The 27,917-nt window shown below is 38.9% G+C and overlaps 1 protein-coding gene across 4 annotated transcripts; it reads left to right on the top strand.

Annotated features, from left to right (window-relative positions):
- Positions 1-1,357: 1,357 nt before the first annotated feature.
- Positions 1,358-23,396, top strand: LOC141288848 (UDP-N-acetylglucosamine--peptide N-acetylglucosaminyltransferase 110 kDa subunit). Of its 4 annotated transcripts, none has more exons than XM_073821019.1 (22): positions 1,358-1,776; positions 3,195-3,345; positions 6,277-6,520; positions 10,005-10,073; positions 13,587-13,703; positions 13,786-13,865; positions 13,951-14,146; positions 15,339-15,479; positions 15,600-15,700; positions 15,788-15,941; positions 16,032-16,133; positions 16,205-16,384; positions 16,519-16,677; positions 16,774-16,863; positions 16,945-17,070; positions 18,317-18,487; positions 18,573-18,689; positions 18,806-18,970; positions 19,927-20,079; positions 22,498-22,753; positions 22,906-23,029; positions 23,112-23,396. In XM_073821019.1, exons 1-22 carry the CDS (start codon positions 1,740-1,742, stop codon positions 23,290-23,292), a joined length of 3,114 nt encoding a protein of 1,037 aa, XP_073677120.1. In that variant the 5' UTR covers positions 1,358-1,739; the 3' UTR covers positions 23,293-23,396. The 4 variants fall into 4 exon arrangements, with proteins under 4 accessions (XP_073677120.1, XP_073677118.1, XP_073677121.1 ...); XM_073821017.1 differs by having other exon boundaries at positions 3,165-3,345; XM_073821020.1 differs by having other exon boundaries at positions 1,359-1,776; positions 22,498-22,750.
- Positions 23,397-27,917: the final 4,521 nt, after the last annotated feature.

Here is a 27,917-nt window from a genome sequence, read left to right as displayed (position 1 = left end):
AGACCAAAAAAAGCAGATGAACTGAAGGCCACTGTCAAAGAAGCCTGGGGTTACATACCACCTCCATGCCATGCCAAATTGAAGCAGTAATTAAAGCAAAAGGAGCCCCTACCAAGTATTGAGTACATAAACAGTAAATGAGCATACTTTCTAGAAGGCCAACGATTCACTAAAAATGTTTTTTTTTTTTTTTTTTTTATTATTATTGGTCTTATGAAGTATTCTAATTTGTTGAGCTAAATCATCACAATTAAAAGAACCAAAGACTTAAACTACTTTCGTTCTGTGTGCATTGAATTTAATACACGAGTTTCAGAATTTGAGTTGAATTACTGAAATAAATGAACTTTTCCACAACATTCTAATTTGTTGAGATGCACCTGTATATAGCCTGAGTAAAATAATTTTGCTCTCTAAATATTTGCTCAATTCATCCGTAAAATTTAATGTTGACATTGTGCTGACGTTAGGTTTGATGAAACCTAACAACATATTGATAATAATTAACTCAAGTATACATATTAAAGCCTCATCCTTTTTTTTTCAACTTCCCTCCTCACCTTTCTTCTGCTCTTTTCCCTTTCTTTCATATCTGACTTGAGTTTCCTGACTTATCGCACATTTGTTTCTTAAAAGCCAGTACTTTATTTTATAATCAAAAAACTAACAATATAAAAAATGCATTCCTTGCATTTTATTCCATGTTCACTGCAGTAACAAATAATGCAAGTACTGTCACAATATGACTTGTTTACACTTAGTGAGAAATAAAAACTGAATGTCAAAGGGTTTCTAACACATAACACGATGCCAGTATAATTAAACCATACATTTGAAATGTTCAGATTTATGTACTGAAATGCAAATTAATGCATATTAAATTAGATTTCAGAAAACTTGCAATACAAAACAATTGCCTTGTGTAATAATTGTAATATTACTAATCAGCTTTCTAAAGTATAGTGATATGTTAGTCAAAACGTTTACCCTATTCACCTGTGGTGGTGTTTAGTAGATAGTGCGATAGTTCCCGCCTAAACAGCGTGCTGAGTCCACCCACACACCCTTTGAACGCTGCCATTATCGTTCATGGATCTGTAGTGGAGCGTAATGATACAGCACATAAAACCAAATAACAGTACACAAACAAACAGCGCTTGGACTTGGAAAAAGTATAAAGACTATTAAACTTTCGTATTTTTTCTATATCTGATATGTACACTAACGCACACTGGTTGTAATTTGCTTTCACAATAATTATTTAACAATCGTACGCAGTTGTTTTTGCTATGGATCTACTTTTTAACGTTCCTGCCCCTCCTCTTCGAAAAAGAAGTTCCGGTCACATCCGCCATTTCAGTGGAGACTAGAAAGCCATTGTTAGCTAAAAATACCGCAGTGGTGAAAGCATCGAATATAAATTCGCATATTTTGCTAGCTATGTCGATTTAAGGTTTAAGGCTTTAAGATATATATTTTTGGAATAAGTAACGTCGAGAAAAACATAATTGGGTGTTTTCTTTGCGTGTCAGATTTCGTGGATTCGTCTCCTGTAGTGTGTTAGCTTAGCAGCAGGAAGACCGCCGGCTGTTTACCGAAGATTTCAGCGTTTCTTGCACTAATATGCGAGTCTAGTTTTAAAACTTGTTAGTTTAATTTTGACCTTTATATTTTACATCTATACTTAAATCGTCACACTGTCCGCCGTTGCACAAGATTCGGTAAAGCGTGAAGGAGCGATGGCGAGCTCGGTGGGGAACGTGGCTGACAGCACAGGTAAGCATAACCTTAATGATCGTTTGGCTCTAAATATAAATGCTTTCGACAATTATCTTGCACTTTTATTGATTTAATGTGTAGTTTATTTGTAACAGATTTAATAGCTCTGTAATACTGACCTCTTTGCATGCGTGGCATGAGTAAACTGTGAAGTAGTTTGTTCAAATAGATCTGTTTTCAGACCGGTAGAGCAACTATTTCAGTAACACTAGCGAAATTAAAGTAGTATTTTCTTTTCTCATTTTAACAAATAGGTGGGTATAACGTTAGCAGCTTCTAACGTTAGTAGGATGGTGAGTGGTGTCCTTGCAAAACATGCCCATCCTCCTTCCTCTTCTGTCTAGTGTATTGTTGCTTTATGGAAGGCCTTTTTGTAATGGCATATTCTTTTATGGTCCTAAGACGTGATATTAGTGAATATTTAGTATTAATAGTGTGTAAACCAGGATTTTTCGCCATTCATAACTGAGAATAAAGTGTCAATTCCAAAATTTCAATAGACGATTGCGAATTTGTAAATCAAACTTGAATTTAAGTGTATCATTGAAATGCAATGATTCTGTGATTTTTACCCATTTAATTTTCACTTTGGAAACCCTTAATATGTTATATAAAACACATGAGTTATTTATAGAAACATTAAATGCCGTTAGTATTGAGGCACCTCCCAAAATGCTCTAATTTAAAATGGAGCTAAATATGTCTAATCAGCCGACTGTTGTTTTGTTACAAACTTTTTTGGATGAAATTGTAAATAAAATTACTCAGTTTTGTGACTGTGGTGAATTTAATTTAAAGCAAATAATTTTTTCCTGTAGGCTAATTTAAACTTGTACACTTGAATTGAAAGGAAGCTTGTCCTTTATTTCTAAATTTTGGGGCAAACCCATGTATGTTAATCTGTCCTTTGCACCTTCATATCACGTCATACTCATTCATACCAAACCTCATCTCTATTTTTCATTTCATCCTGATCCATTTCTTTAAATCTCAATTTAAGGTTTACAGCTTTTTTTTTTTAATTATTAGTTCATTAATGATTTTAAAACCTTAGATGTTTTAATTTCAGTCATTTTATATAATTAGCTGCTGAGTTTGTGTATTTATTGATTTATTTTGTGATGGCAGTACATCATTAATGCTATCATCGTTACAGGAACCATCAGTACTAGTTTTAAGCATTTTAAGCTAGAATTGTTTTGCAGTGACAATTTTATATTTATATAAAGCACAAAAAAAAAAAAAAAGGTTCCACACCGTAGTGTTATTTTTTCTAGAACTGCATCAGTTTTTTTTTTTTTAGTTTAATTTAATTTTTTTTTACCTCATTTCCATTTCTTCTAACATGTTGTTTCCCCCTCCTCTGGGTTGTGTTGGTGCTCCAGAACCAACCAAACGTATGCTTTCCTTCCAAGGGTTGGCAGAGCTGGCGCACCGTGAATATCAGTCAGGAGATTTTGAGGCGGCTGAACGCCACTGTATGCAGCTGTGGAGGCAGGAGCCGGATAATACTGGCGTACTGCTGCTGCTCTCCTCTATCCACTTCCAGTGTCGCAGGCTTGACAGGTGAGATGGGGCCCCTTTGCTCTGTCCTCATGGAGCATGGTCTGTGGGTCTGCTCCACTGCTTCTCTTTGGGAAGAAGGATTGGTGGTGTGGTGTTTAAAGGTCAATTATTTGGGGGTTTTGTTTAGGCTGTGCTCTCAGTCCTGCCCTTAAAGGATTAGTTCACTTTCAGAACAAACATTTACAGATAATGTACTCACCCCCTTGTCATCCAAGATGTTTGTCTTTCTTTCTTCAGTTGTAAAGAAATTGTTTTTTGAGGAAAACATTTCAGGATTTCTCTCCATTTAATGGATATGTATGGTGCCCCCATCCAAAATGCAGTTTAAATGCAGGGCTCTAAATGATCCCGGCGAAGGACGAATGGTCTCATCTAGCGAAACGATCAGCTATTTTTGAAACAAATTGTCAATTTATAGACTTTTTAACCTCAAATGCTCGTCTTGTCTCATCTCTGCGGGTCAATACAGTTAGGGTATGTCGAAAAACTCTTGTTTTCTTTCCCAAAATGAGATGGGATTTCTTTTGACATACCGTAACTGTATTTACCCGGATTGCACAGACTATGCATGTGCATCCCAGAAACGAGACAAGATGAGCATTTGAGGTTAAAAAGTATATACATTTTCAATTTGTTTAAAAAAATAACTAATCGTTTCGCTAGATAAGACCCTTCTTCCTCGGCTGGGATCATTTAGTGCCCTTTGAAGCTGCATTTAAACTCCATTCCCCAAGTTCAAGCTTGGGGCACCATACATATCCATTATATGGAGAGAAATCCTGAAATGTTTTCCTCAAAAAACATAATTTCTTTACGACTCAAAATGGACCCTGTGTACTTTTGTAATCAATGTTCTTTGGTTTACTTTGCACTTACAGTAATCCTAAAGAAAGTGTATTGATTAGGGATGGGTAACGTTAAGGTTTTAACGATATTACTACTTCTATCGATACCACTTATCGTTTCGGTACTTTAACGGTACTCCTATCGATACTTTTTGTTGCGTTTTTAATTAAAAAACTGAAACAAATTGACAACAGAAATAACAACACTTTATTTTTTAAATGTAAAATAATTAATTACACAAACAAAACCAGTGATTCTAAAACAAATAAATAAACACAAATTTCTTGTAAATGAATATACAATGATTAACTACAAATTAATTTTTAGGTAGGCTCTGCTCTATAATTTCTTAGCATAGTTTATTATTATTTATCTATTTTGTAAAAGCAGTACTATAAAGGCATTTTAATGATTATTATTTATTTAGGCTACTGCATAAAAAATATTCTAAATATTTAGCCTATATGTAGGCTATATGTATATGTGTTTATTAAATTATTAACATTATAATTAGGGATGCACCGAATCCAGGATTCGGATTCGGATTCAGCCGAATCCTGGGCTTTTTGACGGGGTTAGGTTTCGGCCGAACCTTAGATTTATTTTCCACCGAAACCGAACCCTAGACTTGCACTACGACGTCACACGGCCGTTGATTACGTGAAGGTGTTTACATAGGACCTGTTCGAATGTAGTAGGCTGTAAGAATCTGAAAATGGAACTCGTAAGCAAAAAAAGTTTTGTTTGGCAGTACTTTCAACCAAAAGAAGGCGATTCAAGTCGAGCTTTATGTTCAATTTGCAATGCCAATTTGTCTCGTGGTGGCAAGGACCCTAAGCAGTACACAACATATTGCCGATGTTAAAACATTTGCATCTAAAACATCCAAAAGAATACGAGTTGTGCATGAAGGAATCTACAGACAGCAGCCAAAATGCAGCAACTTCAGGTACGGCAGCTGGACAGTCACAGCTAAAAATGTGTGATTAAGGATGCGAGTAGGATTCGGTATTCGTTTTCGGATTCGGCCGAATCTTAAACAGTGGATTCGGTATTCGGCCGAACCCCAAAAATCTGGATTCGGTGCATCCCTAATTATAATACTGATTTAGAGAGACCTTATGTGATGTTTATGTTGTTATTTTAACATAGCATGCATACCTGGGGGGTGTTCCATAAAACAAGTTTACCAAATAAGCCAGGCATATTTCAGTTAGTCTGACTTATTGTCACTTGATTTGGCACAAAATAAGTCAGACTAACTGAAATAAGCCTGACTTATTTGGTAAACTTGTTTTATGGAACACCCCCCTGAGGAGACGGATGATGAAGTAGAAGCTTGGCAGTGGAAAACTTTGCATTTCTGCACATAATGCACTTTGGCTAGATGTTTTGATAAATTGCTTGTGTTTTCACCTTTACAAGCGAAAATCTTGTTGCACTTGTTGCAACGAGCATTGTCCGTGTTCACGCGGGTGAAGTGTAACCATACTTTGGATCGTTCGGCGCTCTCCGCCATCGTCACTCCATAAGCGCGAGCTCTCTCTCATGTTGTGTGCGCGCGAGCTCTGTGTACTGCGGAACAGACTACATTTTGTGCGTGAGATTGCAAATAACGGCAGTGCAGGCGAATAACGAATATTATCGCAAATTACAAAAGGCTGGTCAGGTAAAATATGCTAGCTGATGTTTATTTAGCAATAATAAATAGGACATTTATTTTAATTTCTCCAGTACCGACAGCAGAACCGTTAATGTCAGAGCTTATCGATACTTCAGTCTTTTATAATTTGGCACCGGGACTGATAAAATACCGGGTTTCGGTACCCATCCCTAGTATTGATAGTCTTTCATTTTTACAAATTTACAAATCTTTAATATAACACATTTTATAAAAGCTCAAATACTAGTAGAGGTAGAATCTCGTTATTATGAAAGTTCAAGAATAGTGAGAACATGGCGTTATGTCTATGACTTGCTGTCAGTTTTTACAGGCAATTATAGGGAGTTTGTTCGTTGCACATGGTGTAAATTTGTCAGTTCCTTCTTTTACTTTTGTAAATGTTCCTTCTCTGAATTCTGCAGGTCTGCCCATTTTAGCACTCTGGCCATCAAGCAGAACCCCATGCTGGCTGAGGCCTACTCCAACCTGGGTAATGTTTACAAGGAACGGGGTCAACTTCAGGAGGCCATCGAGCACTACCGTCACGCGCTCCGTCTCAAACCAGACTTCATTGATGGATACATCAACTTGGCAGCAGCACTGGTGGCGGCAGGGGACATGGAGGGAGCAGTTCAAGCCTATGTGTCCGCCCTCCAGTACAATCCTGTGAGTTACGCCTCAAAATGTTTCAGAGAATCAGTGGTTTCACACTATGTGGTATTTCTGAAAATAATCTCACTGTTTTCAGCCTTGATGATATGCAATATCTCAGTATTTTTTATAGCGTAGCCATCATTTTCAACATTATTTTAAATGCTTGTAAGTGCAATATGACGATTTTTGATCGTGGATGATTAAAATGTAGGGATGTCCCGATCAGGTTTTTTTGCCCTCAAGTCTGAGTTAGAGTCACAATCCAATACTTCTATAACAAAAAAAAAGAAGAGTGAAGAAACAGATCCAGGATGTTCCTTATTTTTTATTTAATTCACCTTATTTTAACATTCAACAACTCTGTTAACAAACAGAGCACTTCTGTGAGGTAGCTTGAATAATCAAGTAATAAATTACATAAATTCTTTACTTCTGGACATTAGTGCAACGGTAAATATATAAAAAAGTCTAATATAAAAAACAAATAGCACCTCAACTTAAAATATTCGGTAGGCATGTAAACAAATGAAAAAATAAAAGTGCCACAGTGTTTGCTGTGTTTCTGTGTGGAGTCAAGAGGTCTAACTCTGTGCCACCGCAAAACTATAGATGTGTTAAAAAATAATGAGAATATATATAGCAGAGGTTGCGTTAGACTGTTACATTGCCTGTCATTTTGACGGACAGGGTCGTAAAAATTCTGTCATAATTCTTTAACACCTGTCATTTTAATTTTCATATTTTAATTATAACACATTTAATTGCATTTTTTTGATGTTGAAGAGAACAGATGAGACTGCTTAACTTTTCATGTTCAACACACCCCGCAATGACATCGATTTTAATATATTTTCATTTTAATGAGCAATATTGATCAGTCAATCTTTGAGTCTGTGCTGTTTTCAGTCGATGACTAACGAGTACATAGTGCGCCTCCCATCCAATAAATCGCAATGAAACAAAGTCTCAAATTTCAAATTCAATTTCATTAGGAAATTCAAGCAATAAATACCTTTTTGGCGCTCTTTAATGTGGCATGATAGATCATTGTAGCTTCTTAGTACTACTGCGCCTGTGTCTAATCAAACGCATAGCAAAAGGCAAAAGATTAGTAACAATTGCATTTTAGTTCTGGAGCAAATGCTCTGTTGCCACACTGGAGCGCACTCGCCACCAACTGGACAGGGGTGGGGATTACAGCTAATAATTATGCTAGATCACCCTCTGTGTAATCTGTCAAAGTCAAAAGTCAAGTCAAAAATTTTTTCTATAGCACTTTTAAAAGCAACAGAGTTGCACCAAAGTGCTGTACAACAACATACTGATATGAAACATAAAAGAAAACAGACATCAGATAAAATATAATACAATAAAATAAGATAAGAGCAGACTGATATCAGAGCCTAAAATAACATTAATCAAAAGCCAGAGAAAATAAATATGTTTTGAGAAGTGATTTAAAACTAGCTAATGAAGGAGCAAATCTCACATTTTCCGGCAAACTATTCCAAAGTTTAGGGGCTGCAGCTGAAAAAGCCCGACCACCCTTTGTTTTACAGCGACAACGTGGGACAGTTAAGAGAAGCTGATTACTAGACCTGAGAGCCCTTTGAGGAGTATATGGAGTCAGAAGGTCCGAAATATATTTAGGTGCAAGTCCAGATAAAGCCTTATACACAAAGACAGCTATTTTAAAATCAATTCTAAACTTTACAGGAAGCCAATGTAACAATGCTAAAACTGGAGAGATGTGATCCCACTTTTTTGTACCAGTAAGAAGCCTTGCTGCAGCATTTTGCACAACTTGCAGACGAGAATTTGCCATTTGAGGCAGGCCATGATAAAGGGAATTACAGTAGTCCAAGCGTGATGTAATAAATGCATGGATTACTGTTTCTAAGTCCTTGTGAGACAAAGCCTGTTTCACTTTCGCAATCGATTTCAGATGGAAGAAACTCCTCTGTACCACAGTATTAATTTGTTTCTCAAAGTTCAGTGACGAATCGACTACAACCCCAAGATTTCTTACATAGGGTTGGATACTGGCAGAGACAGACCCTAAATTAAAAGCAGGTGAAATCCTAGAATGGCTTAAAATCAGAATTTCGCAAAAATCAGAATATCGAGGACGGCGCAAAATTTCCAAGGAAGCACATTAATTATAAATGTCCACGGGAAGACGATATGAACAGTTCAGATAATGCAGATCCGAGGATGAATAGAAAAGAGACATAGCTGGACAAATATAACCAAGACCCGAAACAGCAGAATAGAGGGAATTAAAAGCATTTGCACAGATATATCATACCAGAGTAGTGAGCAAAAGGGAGTTCATCCTTGTAACACAAGTTCACCAAAGGCGAACCACTTTAGCGGGTGAGTGCCCTCCCGGTGAGGAAGTGGCAGGTCATTCAATTCTCCCCGCAACCAGCAATAGACCAAACAGCCAATCCCAGCCTGCCGCGTCCTTAGACTGTCCAGCCGAGGGCAGTTTATCCCGGGCCGTGAAAGCCGAGCCTCACTGCAGCCAGTGGCAGACCCTCCAGCAGAAGACAGAGCAGCCAACCATCCAGCCGAGATCAGTAGATCCCGGGCCGCGTGAGTCAAACCTCACTGCAACCAGCCACAGACCATCCAGTCGAGGGCAGCTGATCCCGGGCCGCGCGAGCCGAACCTCCGAGCGTCCAGCCGATGGCAGTTGATTCTGGGCTGCGCGAGCCGAACCTCCGAGCGTCCAGCCGATGGCAGTTGATTCTGGGCTGCGTGAGCCGAACCTTAGACCGTCCAGCCGAGGGCAATTGATCCCGGGGCGCGTGAGCCGAACCTTAGACCGTCCAGGCAGGCACTACATTCGAGAGCGAACACGCAGGTAGAACGCCTAAAGGGGATTGCTCCTAAACTTTAAAAACCCTGCAGCGTAAAAATGTTTGAACTATGTGTTAAAATAACGAAGTATTACAAATGTTAAAACTGATATAAACCGGGAGCAGCGGCAGTCAGAAACGCCAGCGTGCACTCCTTTTCAGACTCCTGCCAAAGTGACAAACGGCCTTCAGATTTTTCCGTCATTGCAACAGAAATTCCGTCAGTGACAGACAGTTTTCTCTGATATATACATATATATCCGAGTCCTGATCTGGAGGTAATGTCCGATTTCGATCGAGTCTGAAACCACGTGATCGGGCCCGATTTCCTATCACGTGATCGGATCGGGACATCCCTATTAAAATGTCTCCACGATCTGCCTTTGAATAAATATCATAGTATCATGCTTCATGAGTGCATAAACCTGAAGTGCGCGCTAAAAGCCTGTCAAACCACGCCTGGACTAAGCTACCTTTGGCATCTGATTCGTTAATACTGTTAAAAACACGCAAGGATTACATATAAACACAGTTGGTTGTGTCTAAAGTGAAAGTAAACAGTTGAGAGAAAAGTGGATGCACGCTTGTATAATAGTAATTGATGATTTTTTTTTTTTTTTTTTAAATTACAGGATCTGTATTGTGTACGCAGTGACTTGGGTAACCTGCTTAAAGCGCTTGGACGCCTTGAAGAGGCAAAGGTATGTTTAAACATGTCGGCCCTTGCACGTTTACATAATGAGTTTTGTTTGTTTTTTTTAACTCTAAAATTATAGCTGTACACCATAATCCTCTGTCAGACACCTAGCCATTCTTGCATTTTGGGAGTGAGTGTTAGGCTTTTGCACTGCAAAAAATGCTTTACTTATTTTTTTTTTTTTATCTTGTTTCCAGCCAAATATTTCAAAAATATGTTTGCTTGGAACAAGCAAAATAATCTCCAAATGGGGTAAGCAAAAAAGTCTTATTTCAAACTAAAAACAAGATTAATTTCCTTACCCCATTGGCAGATTATTTTGGTTGATTCAAGGAAAAAGCGCACTTAATTTTGAGTCGTCAGGAAAATCCTTCTTGATTTAAGAATTTTTTGATATTTTGGCTGGAACAAAGGCAAAAAATTCTAAGTAAGAAAAACTTTTTTTGCAGTGTGTTTAATTTAAGTTCTTATCAGTACACTCGAGTGCACTGGTCATTTTATTTCCCCACGTCAGCACTCTTTACCATCCTACAGGACTAGCCCCAGTATTCAACTAGAGCAGAGTGTCACCTGCACACCAGGTCACCTGCATCTCAAATTCAGTTTTTTGTTTTGTTATAAATTCAGCAAGGTTAAGACCCCTTTACCCTCTTCTCACTTGCTGTGTTGTTTTGTTAATTTGGATGGCTAGATTAGAGATCCACCCCTTCTTTTTGCCCTCTCTCACTCCAATGCTTCTTTCAGTCTAAACACTGCTTCATCCTGGCCTGGCCAGCCCCCGCTTGCCCCCACACAAAGGAAGAAAGGCTGGGCTCTTCTGTGTCTCACCAAACGGGGGTCCTAAAACACATGCTGCAGTTTGGCATGCTTTTCTTCCCTGTAGTCTCTTGGAGGGTTTTCGCTGGCTCGGTCTTGGAGAAATAAATGGACTGATGAAGATAGTGGTTTTTGCTATGCAAAAAATAAGATGGCTTCTAACCCTAACCATGCAGTTCATGTGCATTATTCTAACTAGTTGATTCTTTTTAAAAGTTGAAAAGTCATGGCCCTTTGGCTGTCAGTTTGGATTTACTTCCCCAAATAAATGCCACCTTTGAGGCAGTATGTGGTTTCTGTGGGTCTTTGGGAGTTTGTTTTAATGTTGTGGAGAGAGTTCTCATCCTGTTGGTTAGAAGCCCTCTTATTTGGTGCCTCAGGGGGGCGGGGTGGGGAAGAGTGCAAGGGGCAGGCGCCCCCCACCAGCTCTGTCGCTCCTAACCCCCCGCGCGCTCGCTTAGGGCCCGTGGAGTGTGCGCGCTTCGAACTGTCTGTCTGACCCCTCAGTCAAGCCAACAGATGCTTTGTATGGGCTCCATAGTGCATTTGAGTAGAGACGGTTTCATTTTTGCCGCCTTTCCCCCCCAGTTTAATTACATATCCCCCTATTTACAGCTAATCGGGTTCGGGAGGGTTTATGTTTTTCCAACACTGTGTGTCAGCCCTAGGCTGTGCCAGGCAGACAGATCGATTTTTGCACTCCACTGCACGCGTCAGAAACCATGATAGAGAGAGAGAACTATACACGCGCGACACAAGCGATGACCTCTTTATTTCAGAGCTGTGGAGGCTTCTAGATGATTATGAAGTCTTTAAACCTCAGGCTTCTTTCCATATCCATTGGCCAGGAGTCAAGAAGGCAGGACAGGATAAAGCAAACAAGGTATTAAACCACGTAAACAAAGAACAAAAGAATGATCGATTACATTTCTTCCCCCTTGTATGTTATGATTATTAATAATATTCCCAGAGCAATGTGATCAGTTCATTTGGGTAAGATCAAGCCAGTTGGCCTCCCTCCTTTACCTGTATTTGAAAATGTGACATTGTAATGGAAAGTTTGAACCTGTGTGTAAGTCTCATTTCAAAGCCTTTCTTCACTCTCGACCCCCTCGCGAACATATTCCTGTTTCTGAAAATGTACGATCCTTTCATTGCATGGGTTTAAACTGATGTTAGGTCATTTTAGATTTCTTTTCCTTTTTTCATTTTGTTTTACTTGTTTTGCTTTGTCAATACAAGTTTTCATGTCCATATGAAATGTCTTGATTGCAAACTTTTACTAACGCTCTTGTTTTCTTATTTTGTCTCTTTTGGTTTTTCCACGACTGATATTGTTATTTAGAAGGTTTCAGGTGGGTGACACTATTCCTGCGTAGGTGCGGTCCGGTGGACAGGAACACTAGGGCAGCATCAGTCTTCTCCTCTTCCAGCTGCGGCCGCCCCCCAGACAAAGTCCAAAAATGTGGTAACGGGTTTGTAACAAAACAGAAAGAAAAACACCTTACTCCAATGCCTGAGTTCTTCTGTCTTGTGGCTTCCTTTGAAGAACAAAAAAAAACAAGAGAAAAAAATAAAAAAACTATAGTAAGTGAAAGCAAAAGAAAAGTGTAATGCCCAAGTAATTTAAAAGAGAAATGGATTGGATACTGTTAGCAAATGAAAGCACAGTAAGAATCCTCTAACTCTCTTTATTTGTTGATTATTTTTTTCCTGTTCATTTGGATTATGATTTGTTTTTTCTCCTTTATTTGGAGTTGCAGCGTTCTGCTGAGCAGATGAAGCGCTGTGAGTCTGCAGTGGCGCAAGGGCTGCGCAGCGACAAAACCGCGACCAAAAGATGCGCGCTTGAACCACACTGTCCCCTCCCCTCGACCCCCAGCTGGCGGGTTGCAGACCTGCACGCTCTCCCTGCTAGCATGGCACCCAGTGGCTGTGCAGCCTTAAACATGACACCATTTGGAATGATTGTTACTTAGCTAACTCTACAACAAATAAACCTTTAAAATATGATAGATTTGGCCATGGGTACTCACTCCAGTTGAAAACCTCAAAGGGGTAGGGGGTTTCATAGTTTCGTGTGCCAGTCTGGTTGGGAGTTAAATCCAGGTCTGCTGTCTGCACCCTGAGCTGGCGTTGGCGCAGGCGAATACGGGCGCAAGCGGAAACGGCGCAAGCGGCGGCCACACTGTGGTAGTCTGCGTGGCTTTTTGCGCTTGCATTACAGGGACCTCCACCTGCACGCCGCACTTGCATTTAAGGTTGTGAATTTGACTGAGATTATGTAACGTCAACGATCTAAAGCTGATTTGGGACCTTTGTCTGCACTCTGTATGTTTTTATTTTGTAGTAGTATAAGTGCAACATTTTAGTTATACAGGTAATTTGAAACTGCATAACTGAAGAATGTAAGTCGGAGTATAGGTGTTGGTTGGATTTGCGCAGCGTAGGAAAAGTGTGCAGCTTAGCGCGGCAGAATTTCGCGCACGCGAGCCCATGCTGTAGACTCACTTTTTGCTTTTTGCGAGAATGGATACTAACTCTCTTTCTGTCTGCCCTTTTTGTTCTTTCTTCCTTTTTATTTGATCTTTTGGTTTCTTTACTTTTACAACCCCTCCTCTCTCTACTCTCTATTCTTCTACCTCCTCTTCCTCCTGTTTTTTTTTTTCCTTTTTTTTTTTTTACTGTTAACCTGTTAAAGGCTTGTTACCTGAAGGCAATTGAAACTCAGCCAAACTTTGCCGTGGCCTGGAGTAACTTAGGATGTGTGTTCAATGCCCAAGGGGAGATCTGGCTGGCTATACATCATTTTGAAAAGGTTGGTTGCAAATGACATTCTTACTTTGAAAAGTGATAAGAATGAGTGTAATGTTCACATAGGCTATTTAATTGGTTTACAGGCAGTGACCCTGGACCCAAACTTTTTGGATGCTTACATTAACTTGGGCAATGTTCTGAAAGAAGCTCGTATCTTTGACAGGTAAATGGTTATGTCCTCTGCCGTTGTGTATTGTTTCGCAGCCCTTTTCGGCCAGTCTGATGCGTATATAATTTTTCCTTCACAGAGCTGTTGCTGGTTATCTGCGTGCCCTCAGCCTGAGCCCAAATCATGCCGTTGTCCATGGAAACCTGGCGTGCGTGTACTACGAGCAGGGTCTGATTGACCTGGCCATTGACACTTACCGTCGTGCCATTGAGCTGCAACCACACTTTCCAGATGCATACTGCAATCTCGCTAATGCACTCAAGGAGAAGGGCAATGTAAGAACCTACATTTCTGTTCTTGAATTATGCAACCCTGCTGTCTACACTTGAATTTTAAACCAGTATTCTGTGCAATGTCCACAGTCATTATCATAGGGTGTGTTAACATTTAATGAAATTTTGCAGTCTAAAAAATGTCAGTTGTCGGTGATTTGTAAACCACAGCTCAAGCAAAGCAGATTTCTGTTGTCAGAAGGCGAATCATGCAACCAACTTGAACCCAATGGGAAATCTTTCATCCTCACATGATATACCCAACCGAATGGATTCCAATTAAAATGGCTGGATTTTACCTGCTAAAGTTCACTAGACAGTCTTTAGAAACGAGAGCTTTATTCAGGGTTCCCACACTTGAAAATACTTGAATTTCAGACATATAGATTCAAGGCCTGGAAAGTACTGGAAGTAACAAACATAGGTCCTTGAAAGTGCTTGATTTAAATTTTAAATGAATTTTGTTTATGGTGCTATTTCAAAAATATATGTGCTGCTGTCAAAAATCTGAACGAAACGGCACTAATGATTGACACTAATGGGTGGAGATGGGTTAGCGAAAAAAACAAGTACCAGATAATGAGTGACATGTCATGAATTGTTTTTAATATGATGGAAACTGTGACTAACTTGATCACAGTTTAACAAAACAAAACATTTTAAGTCTATTAATTGCAATGTTTTCATTTCAAACAAAGAATAATTTATGTAGTGAAAGAGAGCAAAGAACAGTATCAACAGAGCTTTTTGAAACTCCTAATCATTAAACCACTGCGTCGCAAAGTGATTCACTGCTTTGAAGCACTCCAATCGGATCGCTAATCATTTGATTCAGAGTGCATATAAGTTTAAATCTTGTACAAGAACTACAGCAAAAACCAGTTTAATGCCTATTTTATCAATATTTTCAAAATTGCATTTGAGTATTACCAGTATTCAATGTATTTCATTGAATGAACACGATTCACATTCAAAACATTATTATTACTCTGACATTTATGTAAATGTTAAGCGTAAATGAAATGTTCGGTACAGTAAGCACTTTCATGACGCTACATATGCTGGGGGTGTGAATTTGATAGGTGCTTGATATAAAGTAAATAGTGCTTGAAGTCCTTAAAAGTCCTTGAATCTAGTGTACATGAAAGTGTGAGAACCCTGTTTATTTTTTGTTAATTTGCATGTTTACTTTTAGGTTTCTGAAGCCGAGGAGTGTTACAACACTGCTCTGCGTCTGTGCCCGACTCACGCTGACTCGCTTAACAATTTGGCCAACATCAAGCGTGAGCAGGGCAACATTGAGGAGGCTGTGCAGCTCTACAGGAAAGCACTGGAGGTGAGTGGACCAGTGAAGTTTTCTGAAAATGCATATTTGTTATTATACATGTATAAAAATAAAAAAAATTGGGAGAGATTTTGAATCATATGTTAAATGTCGGTTGTATTTGTTGGAAAGGTGTTCCCTGAATTTGCTGCTGCCCATTCAAACCTTGCCAGTGTCCTGCAGCAGCAGGGGAAACTTCAGGAAGCTCTCATGCACTATAAGGAAGCAATCAGGCATGTTGTGTTTAGCTACACTCTTTCCATTTTTATTTGTGTCTTTCAAAGTCTCACCTTCTGTTTGTTTTCACTGTCACTGAACAGAATCAGCCCCACATTTGCTGATGCTTACTCTAACATGGGCAACACTCTGAAAGAGATGCAGGATGTTCAGGGGGCGCTGCAGTGCTACACTCGAGCCATTCAGATCAACCCCGCTTTTGCAGATGCTCACAGTAACTTGGCTTCCATACACAAGGTGTGAATCTAGAAATCTGGAAAATTCACTTTCTTTCAGATTGTTTTTATTGTTATTTTGAATTCAAATTAAATCCTTCTCCCATTTAAGGATTCTGGAAACATTCCTGAAGCGATTGCATCTTACCGCACTGCCCTGAAGCTCAAGCCTGACTTCCCTGATGCTTATTGTAACCTAGCTCACTGTCTGCAGGTTTGTAAACATTTTGGATGTGTGTTTTCACTGGTGGGAATCTTTGTGTGACGTTCTATTGTGATTTGTAGATTGTATGTGACTGGACTGACTACGATGAGCGCATGAAGAAGCTGGTGAGCATTGTGGCTGATCAGCTGGACAAGAACCGCCTGCCATCGGTGCATCCCCATCACAGCATGCTGTACCCTCTCTCTCACGGTTTCCGCAAGGCAATTGCAGAGAGACATGGTAACTTGTGTCTGGATAAGGTGTGTATATTACTGTAACTGCCTCATTTTGCTCTGTTTTGCTACAATTTCTGATTTCTATCTTGGTTTTTATGTAAAAGTAGTATACTTATTCAGTTTATAAGCATCAGCATCATTCTTTTCTTGTTCTGTAGATCAATGCACTTCATAAACCAGCCTTTGAGCATCCAAAGGATTTGAAGGCCAGTGGAGGCCGTTTGCGTGTGGGTTACGTTAGCTCGGATTTCGGCAACCATCCCACTTCCCACCTGATGCAGTCCATCCCTGGCATGCATAACTCGGAGAAGTTCGAGGTGATGAGTCTGTAATAAAGTAGTTGTTATTTATAAATCATTCTGTTGAGCAAATTGTGGTGAGCTGGTGATTTCATGCTGCTATACTGTTTACAGGTGTTTTGCTACGCTCTCAGTCCCGATGACAGCACTAATTTCAGAGTTAAAGTTATGGCAGAGGCTCATCACTTCATTGACCTTTCACAGGTAAGTAAACGTGAACATCACAGGCTTATTTAGGTATATCATATATATCTGTTTTGATTTCATTGTGTTCTGTGTTCATAGATCCCCTGTAATGGAAAAGCAGCAGACAGAATACATCAAGATGGAGTCCACATCCTAGTCAACATGAATGGTTATACTAAAGGAGCACGCAATGAGCTGTTTGCATTGCGCCCTGCACCAATTCAGGTTGGCATTGGAGAGTAGCTTTTAGAATGCCATCTACATTGTTTATTTCATGTTATACAGTTAGGTGTGGAAATGTCAGTTTTTACCCAGTGGGTGATAAAACGGGCATAGACTTAAGTTGAAGGAAAGACCTGGGACATATTTAGAAACTGAAGTTAATGAACTGAAGGAAACCCTTCATTATAATTCTCTTACAATTATAATTAAAGGGGTCCTATTATGCTCTTTTACAAAGTCTTTATTTAGTTTTGTGGGTGCACTAGAACATGCTCTCATGCTTGGTGCTTCGAAAAATGCATTTTCACATAACTTTCATTATTATAATAGCTTTCTCCCCATAAAACCACCTTCTGGAAAAAACGAAATGTGTTGTGATTGGTTAGCAGTCCCACTGCGTTGCGATTGGCAAAACAGCTTAGACAGCATTTCAGTCCTGCCACGCCCCTTTCCAAAGCAGCAAGTTCCCTGTACAACTGCGCAAAGTAGATTAAAGTGATTCTTGCGTTTTAAATATGGATATGTTTCATGCAAAATCACATTGGTTCAATCCTCTATAACGCACATGTCAATGGCGCAGCTCCGACACAGCGACCGGAGCAGTTTGCGGCTACTTTAGTCAGTGCTTGCGTTTATCGGCTGTCCATACTACATCGCTAAAGTTAGGTGAATCCCCACTTCGTCCCTCCACACCTGCCAATGATTCAAATTTCCGCAGGCGGGATTTGAATGATGTTCTAATGGACCACGTTGTGACGACATAGCATCCAGAAAACAAACACTGTAGTCCAAAGAAGCTGTTCATTGTAGTTCTTGAAAAGGGATTTTTCTAAATATCTGCCTTTTGGAGTTGACTTTGAGATTTGTAACTTTTGTAGATGTTTTATATACCCAAACATGCACGCCACACACTGGCTAAAATTCAAAAAGTGAAAAAGCATAATAGGACCCCTTTAAGGACTGTCTTGCAGCTGGGTTTGAAATGTTATAGAAGCAGAGACAACCGGAAAACTAGCACTGCATGTTACAATTTAAAATAGCTGCTTTTTATTTGAATGTTTATACATTTACCAGCATTTATTTGGATTAGAAAGATTTGTTAACAAAAGTATCTTTACTGTCTTAATTTAATGTTACTTTACAGAGTGAAAATAGCTCCTTTTTTAAAGTTCTACAGAGCCTGAACTTTTAAACTGGTAGCATATAGATCTAATTGATTGATTGCTTTATTTTTTACAATCTACTATAGGCCATGTGGCTTGGATACCCAGGCACCAGTGGAGCTCCGTTTATGGACTACATAATCTCTGATAAGGACACATCTCCTGTTGAGGTTGCAGAGCAGTACTCTGAGAAGCTGGCCTACATGCCAAACACTTTCTTCATTGGAGATCATGCCAATATGTTCCCTCACCTCAAGGTAAGATTCAGTCTCTAGTAACATTTTAAAAAATCCTATTACAGAGGTGAAGGCTCATGTTGTTGTTGTTTTTTTTACTCAACAGAAAAAAGCAGTGATAGACTTCAAGTCAAATGGCCATATTTTTGACAATCGCATTGTACTGAATGGCATCGATCTGAAAGCCTTCCTGGAAAGCCTGCCAGATATCAAAGTGGTGAAGGTTAGTGAAGAAGTTACTGCTTTATTCCATTCCATTACACTGCACTTCCATTGCATTCCATTACACTGTTTAACACACATGGTAATGTTTCTTTCTCAATATTCCCCTACTTTCAGATGGAATGTGATGGTCAAGAGTCAGCTGACAGTAATGGTGCCCTCTCCATGCCTGTCATCCCTATGAACACAGCTGCTGAGGCCATCATTAACATGATCAATCAGGGCCAGATCCAGGTCACCATTAATGGCTTTACTGTCAGCAACGGCCTGGCTACCACTCAGGTATGGCCCATTGTAGGCCCTTAGTGTTGATCTCAACACTGGACGTCTCTTGGCTGAAAATTGGGTTTTCCCTGGCTGTGAGGGTCTTGGCTCACTCTCAGACTGGGATTTAGTCCTGTCCATAATCCTTAGCATGATAGATCGGTGGATAGTTGACCACATGTACATGCACATTAATTTTCGGGTTGAGCCTTCATTCTGGGAGAGAGGAGGTTACATGCATGATGTTTTTAGTTTATTTTAATTTAATTTGGACAAGTGCATATAAGTGAATATTCTGTTAAATAAGTGGTTTACACAACAAAGAATTCTAAACTGTCTTAATTGTTTCTGATAACTGGAATGTTAGGTTAAAGTGCTTACGTGAATCATGCTCAAAATATCAATTGCTGATTAATGATCAATTTCTGAATATTGTCTTCTGTGGTCAGTGGCACCTCCCAAATTATGAATAATTTTCTATGGAGATTTAGTGGTGTGAGGTTTTCTTTTTTTTTTTTTTTATCAGAACGTGGCTGTGTTTGCTCTTGTTCCATTTGTATCCACACATGAGACTTAATTCCCCTCAGATTGGTGGTGAAATGATTCTAATGACCTCAGATCAGTTTCCTCCTTTGATCGTCTTGAAGATCTGGCAAAAAGACAATTTCCTAGTAGGCAGAGTCAGAATATTACCACATTTTGTTGTTTTTCAGATTTATACAGTGGAGGAGGTTATAGTATCTGGGACTGTAGCCTTGCAGGTATGGCACCCATAAACTGGCTGAGAATAGCAGGATCTGCAATAGCCATTTTTTTCCCACACTGGGGCCTTCACACCAGTGTTGTAGGTGGCACAAACATGGTGGCAGAGAAGTTAAAAGGCTTCTAGGGATGGGCGACACAGTTTTAGGGCACATGCTTGTCTTTTGAGTACCTAAACTGTTAACTGATCTTCTTTTAATGTTTCTGTTTAGATTAACAACAAGGCAGCAACAGGAGAAGAAGTTCCTAGAACAATTGTGGTGACCACCCGCTCACAATATGGCCTCCCTGAAGACTCAATTGTCTATTGCAACTTCAACCAGCTCTATAAGATTGACCCTCCCACCCTGCAGATGTGGGCAAATGTAAGATTTAAAAGGAAAATTCACTACTGACAAGATGGGATTTTTTTTTTTTAATGTCTGTCTATGCAATATAATTTTTTAATCAGTGCTACCTGACAAGAGAAGATACTTTTCTAATTATGTTGCCTTTGCTTTGTCATTTGTCAAGTTCCAAACCCTTATGAATTTCTTTCTCCTGGTAAACACAAAAGGATATTTTGAAGGATGTTTTCTGGTAACCAAACTGTTGCTGGCCCCCATTGACTTCTTCTATAAAATATTATTGACTACTATAAAATACTTACGTTGGTTTGGTTACCAACATTCTTCAAAATAATTTAATATTTAAACATTTTAAAATTTGTTTCATTGACTTATGAATACTTAGTCATTCAATTAAAAAAAAAATCTAAATGACTTCTATTTTTTTTTTAAACAGCCATTGTTGCTAAGTAGATTCAGAAGCCACTAAATCACTATTTGTCCAAACTGTTGTTTAACTGTTCCATTCTGTGCTGCGCTGGTACCAGCCTAACTGGTACAGATATGGGTACATTTTTCACTGTGCAGCTGATAACAGAGCTTTTTGAAAAATAATAATTATGATAATAAAATAATTATAAAATACTCAAATAATCAGCTACAAAACTGGTAGCCGATTCTGATTCTGTGAGTCACGATCCGATTCCAAAACGATTCTCGGATCTTTTTTTTTTTTTTTCTTGAGCATTTTTTTTTCTTCAATTAATTCTTCTGCTGTGCAAATACATCTTAACAACTTTACATTTTAACAAAATGTCAAACTGCAGTTTCTATGCTTTTTTGTTTCTAGTTGGAATCTCTGTATGTCAGTACTGCCATCCTAAAAGTAGGGGTGTGACTCTTCACTGGTTTCACGATTCAATTTAATTTCGATTTTCATTATCAACTAAATATTCCAATGCGTCACATTCTCAGTTTTCAATATTACTGCGCATGGCTACATTTTCATATACATTTTATATCAAATTTATTTTGTGCAAAATATGTGCTTAATTTTTTATTATATAAGCAGGCTACTTAAAACAAAAAATACTTAAATTTAAAATAAGTGTTCTTTAAGTTTACAGACTATAGTTGTTTCTTTTCTCTTCGGCATTATTCAGCAGGGCCTTAATCAATGATGAGGTCATAGACATTTTGTGGCTTTAACAAGCTGCATTCAAACTAATGCACAGATCTATTTTGATATATCAGATGTTTTGTCCTGCTCTGAAAACGTAATTGACTGAGTACCTCAATTTTCATATAAAAGTATTCAAAAATGCAAGGACATTTAACCGCAGCCACAATCAAGCTTTAGGACGAACAAACACTAAGCGCGCATAATAGTCTGTCAGCGTGAGTTTCGTGCATCTAATAGTGCTGCATTCCAAATGGCATAAATGAAAGCAAGTTAGAATGCAAATTCTGTGCAATGAAGTCTGCCACGTCTCTAGTGCACACATGCCATATGCAGGAAAAAAAAACAAGCTCAGAATAGATTCTGAAATATTCAGAATCGTTAAAGAGAGAATCGCGATGCATTGGAGAATCGATTTTTTTTTTTTTTTTTCTTCCTTCCCACCCCTAGTAGCCCAAGTCCCTACATGCTGTGCCGAACCTCAAAAAAAAATTTAAATCTCAGATGGAAATATAACTGTAACCGTTCCTTGACTGTTTGGCTTGACCATTAGCCTGGAAAAAATTAAGATTAAGATTAAGGGTCTGGCATCGAGCAATGAAAAGGGTCTAACTCGAGGGGCGGCACCAAGCATGCATTTGAAACTCTCACTGCGCGCAATTGGATAACGCCACGACCAGTCACAACAATACACCCCATATGCTTAGCTGCCAGCGGAGCTAACTGATAGATTAAGCTCTTGCCGTATCCAGTCGGCAAAACAGCAAAAACGTCCTTCTTGCGAAGGAACGATTCGAGTGCTGTTTTCTGTTTCTCTTTTATATGAAAAGCCAAGTCTAACTCGTTCATTGTAACGGCCAAAGCCATTTCAAACAACTGGTGTTCATTTGTAGCCATCTTTCAATGTTTACTAAATGATTCCGGACGTCGCAGCGCTGTCGTCATCAGATTAGCTCTCCTCTGACCCGCCTACATCAGATACACCGATTTGATTGGTTCCCAGAACTGCTTACGTAATGCAGTAACGTGCATCATTGCTCGATGCCAGAGTGTCTTGCAGAGACAATTCAAATTGTGCTCTCGCGAGATCTCTGGATTTCCAGGGTACTTGACCATGGAAAAACAGCTAAAATGATTAATGTTACGACTATAACACATAAAGTACATCACAAAATGAACACTAGAAGAAAAAATCTAATAACTTTTGTTTTTATTTACACAAAATAACAGAAATGGAAATTGGTAAATCAGTTTCATCTTTTTTTTGTTTTTTGTAGATCCTGAAGCGTGTGCCCAATAGTGTCCTTTGGCTGCTGCGCTTCCCGGCTGTGGGTGAGCCCAATATCCAACAGTACGCTCAGAACCTGGGCTTACCTGCCTCTCGCATCATCTTCTCCCCTGTGGCTCCCAAAGAGGAGCATGTACGACGTGGACAGTTGGCTGATGTGTGCCTGGACACCCCTCTCTGTAACGGCCACACCACAGGCATGGATGTGCTGTGGGCTGGTACCCCTATGGTTACTATGCCAGGTAGTAAGTTTAGAAGCACACACAAATCAAAACAAACACAAATTTGTATTCGTATCGTCCCATCCCTAAGTACTATGTGACAAGATATTGTTGTGTCGATGTATTGAACACAGCCCTAGTGATTAAACACTCTAGCATCCTGATGTTTTCTGTAGGAGAGACGTTGGCTTCACGTGTAGCTGCTTCTCAGCTCACCTGTCTTGGCTGTCTTGAGCTGATTGCCCAAAGTCGTCAGGAGTATGAAGATGTTGCCGTGAAGCTTGGCACTGATATGGAATTGTAAGTTCCTCAATCGATTTCCACTTTCAAAACAATACAAGTTAAAGATCTTTTAAACACATTCTTCCTTCTTTCCACTCAGCCTGAAGAAGGTTCGTGCCCGTGTTTGGAAGCAGCGTATCTGCAGCCCTCTGTTCAACACCAAGCAGTACACCATGGACCTGGAGAGACTCTACCTACAGATGTGGGAGCATTACGCTGCCGGAGGCAAACCTGACCACCTGGTCAAAATGCAGTCTATTGAGGCCAGCGAGAGCACCTAAGCTAAGCTTGTCCTTGCATGTCCCCTCCCTGCCTTCCCCCATGTCCTCTAAATATGTGACAGTCACAGAGACTCTATGGAACCTACAGGTGAGCGCTGTGACCATGATCCCTGCCAGCTTTTGTTTCCATGAGCCAGAGTGGACAGCAGGATGCACAAGGCTGCTTCACTGAGACTCCTTCCACTTTCCCACTGTCTAACTAAATTGATGTTGGTGGGCTCCACTTTCCCTGTTTGTTTTTCTGCTTCTAAAAAACTTAAGTGGACTTTATGAAAAAGTGGGGTCTAAAATGAGAAGGGGCAGTCTTAAAATAATTCAGACAATATAAAGGTAATCATAACAGATAGGGGCTGCTTTTTTTTTTAGTTAGGTTATTTGCTTCTTGACCTATTTTAGCTTTGTCCACCATGTCTTCAATCTGGGCGATGGATGTATACCTCGGATCACCGATCTTTTTCCCCATATGAATGCTGACATTTCCGTATGCTATCAATAGAGAAAAATTCCTCTCTTTTTCGAAACATGCTATGTGAACACGCTAAGCAGAGGAGTGTCTTATTACACACTGAAAGAAGGCCTGCAAACTGCTCAAGTATTGACTCCTGAGTTTTCTTTTTTTATGATTTTACCAGGAAAGGTCTAGGTAAGTATGTTGTGAACTGTTATGGTTTTGTACACTGTCTTCCTATTAACTCGTTTTATTTATCCACTGTCAGTGTCAATTCTGCAAGGTTATTTACATAAACTGAAATAAAGAGATGTGGCAAATTTTGAAGAGAGTTGCACATACTTGACTGCAGGTTTTTTTTTTTTTTCATTTATTCTTCCAATCCTTTTAGGAGCTAGCACATGCTGGCTATTGTGATCTGTGTTGATGATACATTGTGCAGGGACTTGTTGCTGACTGAGCTGTGATGTGCACCTATTGTAAATTTAATTGCTGTGTTCAGTTCAATAAAGAAGTGCTAAAAATCCATTTGTCCCCTTATTGAAAATCTGTCATCCAGTGTAAAAAGTATCACTGATCATAATGTTTTATTTGTTTTTGGTTTTAAACTCACAAGTATTGCACTGGGTGCTCTATACAAGCTGAACACAGGGTTGTACTGTCAATATTTAAAATGATTTGTCATGTATTTTTATGCTCTTTGAATTGTAGTGAGATAACTTCACCTCAGATCAAGCAGCATTTAAATTAATGAAAAAAAATTCTGAATGCATGTTAAAAAATAAACATCAGTTTAAAAAAGAGTAGGTAAAAAAATTTACATTACGCAATATAACATGATTTTATTACATGACTTCTTTTGTTTTAACTTAATAATTTAACACATTCTATAGATATATTTATCATGTCTGTGAGGCAAATATTCGCTGAGTTTTGGACAATTTTTGTGAAGCGCTCCCCCTTTAAGACAGAGACAGCAGAAAGTGCATCTTTAGCTATTTTACAAAAGCATAACGTCTTGTTGATATTATGTGCACACAAATAAATGGACCTTTTGCAGTTCCAAATAATGTATTTCTCTTACCTTTATGAGCAAAAATGATGGCGTATTTTAGGTTTCCACTGCAGGTGCTTGCGTTGGCACTTTCTTGTCCTGTATTTTAGGCAAGTTGTGTTGATTTGAGAAGGCTAAATTGATCAAACATGCTCAACTCATTGCTGCTGGCCACTTGGTCGTTACTTTAAAAAACAAAGGCTTGAATTTAACAAACATTAAATGTTCAAAACATATTTCTAAATTAACTTAAAGAAACGAAACGAAATCTAGCCACTTTACCATTAAAATCCAAAACTGAACTATTTTAATGGCTGCAACACAGGCTCTGTTCAGATAAGTTTTTGGACAAGGGCAGGGCTCGGGCCTGAACATCTCGGCCAGGACTGGGCCTGTGCAGGAGGACACTATTCATTCCCTCGTTTGAATTAAAAGTTCCCCCTTGGCTCGGCGCCCCCAATTTGCCCAGGCCCATATGCACCTGCATACCCAGATCCTGCGCCCCTGAATGTCTTAAAATACCACTCACAGGATTTCTTCGCAAGTGATCGCGCTGGCGCCTCCACTCTCCACACAAGTTACTCTAAAAAACAAAAATTATTTTACAGTAAATTACTACAATGACTGTTTGAAGATCATTAAAATGATCTATTAACTCACTTAAGTCACATAGCCTTAGATGAACACATTAAATCTGTCAAGATCTCACCAGAGGATAAATAAACATTTTTTTCAACTTCTATGGCTTCTGCTTCTATGGGTTTTTCTTTTATTTGACTTTTACTTCTTAAATTTTTTCTTCAGCTTCTATGACTTCTGCTTCTTCAACTTCTTCTTCGACTTTTACTTCTTCGACTTCTTCTATGGCTTCTGCCTCTTTGACTTTTTCTTTGACTTCTACTTAAATTTTTTCTTCAACTTTCTACTTCTTTGACTTTTTCTTCAAATAGTACTACTTCGACTTCTTCAATGGCTTCTGCCTCTTCGACTTCAATTCTTTTTTTGACTTCTACTTCGATTTTTTTCTTTGACTTTCTAATTCTTCGATTTTTTCTTCGACTTCTATGGCTTCAGCCTCTTCAACTTTTTCTTTGACTTCTACTTTGATTTTTTCTTCGACTTTCTACTTCGACTTCTATGGCTTCTGCCTCTTCAACTTTTTCTTCGACTTCTACTTCTTTGATTTTTTTATTTTCTACTTGTTTGACTTTGATTTTCTACTTCTTTGACATCTTCTATGGCTTCTGCCTCTACGAGTTTTTCTTCGACTCTCTACTTCTACTTTTTCTTTAACTTCTACTTCTTTGACTTCTTCTACTTCTATTTTTTCTTCAACTTCTACTTCTTCGATTTTTTTCTTAGATTTTCTAATTCTTCGACTTTTTCTTTGATTTTCTACTTCTTTGACTTCTTCTATGGCTTTTGCCTCCTCGACGTTTTCTTCGACTTCAACTTCTTCTATGGCTTCTGCCTCTACAAGTTTTTCTTCGACTCTCTACTTCTACTTTTTCTTTGACTTCTACTTTTTACATTTTTCTTCAACTTCTATGGCTTCTGCCTCTTCAACGTTTTCTTTGACTTCTACTTTGATTTTTTCTTCAACTTTCTACTTCGCCTTTTTCTTCGACTTCTTCTATGGCTTCTACTTCTTTGACTTTTTCTTTAACTTCTACTTCTTTGACTTCTATGGCTTCTGCCTCTGAGTTTTTCCCTCAACTCTCTACTTTTACTTTTTCTTTGACTTCTACTTTTAAAATTTTTTCTTCAACTTCTGGCTCTTCAATGTTATCTTTGACTTCTACTGTTTTTTCTTAGACTTTCTTGTAAGGGGAATTTTACAGTAAAAACCCAAGGACCAGATATGATGAACAAAAACCAGGAGTCAAAGATTCAATCAATCGAAGTCAGGTTTACTGAAGAAAATAGTTTGCAGTCTCATCAGCAGAAGTCAGCTTCAACACTCTCGATGGAGTTCGTAGGCCGCTCTGCGTACATGTTCAAAACACCAGTAATTATACTCTAACACAGGTTGCTGACTACATCAATGCATAGGTTAGGAACATTCTGATTAGTCTAAACCTAGATAAACTTAAAACATCTACACATGTAGACTTCAAACTCAAAGCATATCTACAAATGCTTATTTAGGCGACAAGAGATCATGGGTCAGACACAACAGGTCTCTCCAGAGACCTATTTCTGACCAGGACAGCAACAGATGACAAACTTCTCCAGGATAGTCTTCTCATCTGAACTCAAAGACAGATACTGACACACGCAGACACACAAAAACATTATCTTCTGTTCAAGGTTGCCTAGCTCTGGCAAGACACTTTATCAGTATGGTTAGTTATACACATATACTATGCAGTCAGTCTCTTAGAAGGTAGAAACTGATTTAAACAGGATTCACTTTAATATCTATCAGGAAAACATGAACATTGATATCACAGATGTCCTGATCACTTGCTGATGACGTAAGCAGGAGGGTCACCCTGACTTCCTGTGACATGACATCTTGACTCTGGATAAAGACAGAACGGATACTGTCGGACATTTCATTCTTACCATAGTCTATAACTACTAATATATGTTTAACTCTATTCAATCATCAAACAACCTAGAAGGTTACTAATAACACGAGAAATAATAATTATTATCATTATTATTATGGAGTTCAAGCTCGATCCAGAATTACACTCCTTCATTCTACTTCTTCTATGGCTTCTGCCTCTTCTACGTTTTCATTTGACTTCAACTTCTTCTATGGCTTCTGCCTCTACGAGTTTTTCTTCGACTCTCTTACTTTTACTTTTTCTTTGACTTCTACTTCTCAGATTTTTTTCTTCAACTTCTATGGCTTCTGCCACTTTGATTTTTTTCTTCAACTTTCTACTTCTTCAAAGGCTTCTGCCTCTTCAACCTTTTTTGTGAAAAAAAAATCTCTCTTGGCTTGCTCCCTTTTAATCAGGAGTGATCCGCACTGCCAATTTGCCACGTTTTACGCCAGATGCCCTTCCTGACGCAACCTAGTCCTGAGAGTGCACTAACTTGTGCAACCCCAGTGCTGGGGCAAACACTTTCACTCATTCACTACGGCCAATTCACCTATGCATGTCTTTA

Source organism: Garra rufa, chromosome 16 (genome assembly GCF_049309525.1).
Source record: "Garra rufa chromosome 16, GarRuf1.0, whole genome shotgun sequence".
NCBI lineage: Eukaryota > Metazoa > Chordata > Actinopteri > Cypriniformes > Cyprinidae > Garra > Garra rufa.
Note: the sequence above shows the minus strand (reverse complement) of the source record. Positions and strands in the feature narration are given on the sequence as shown.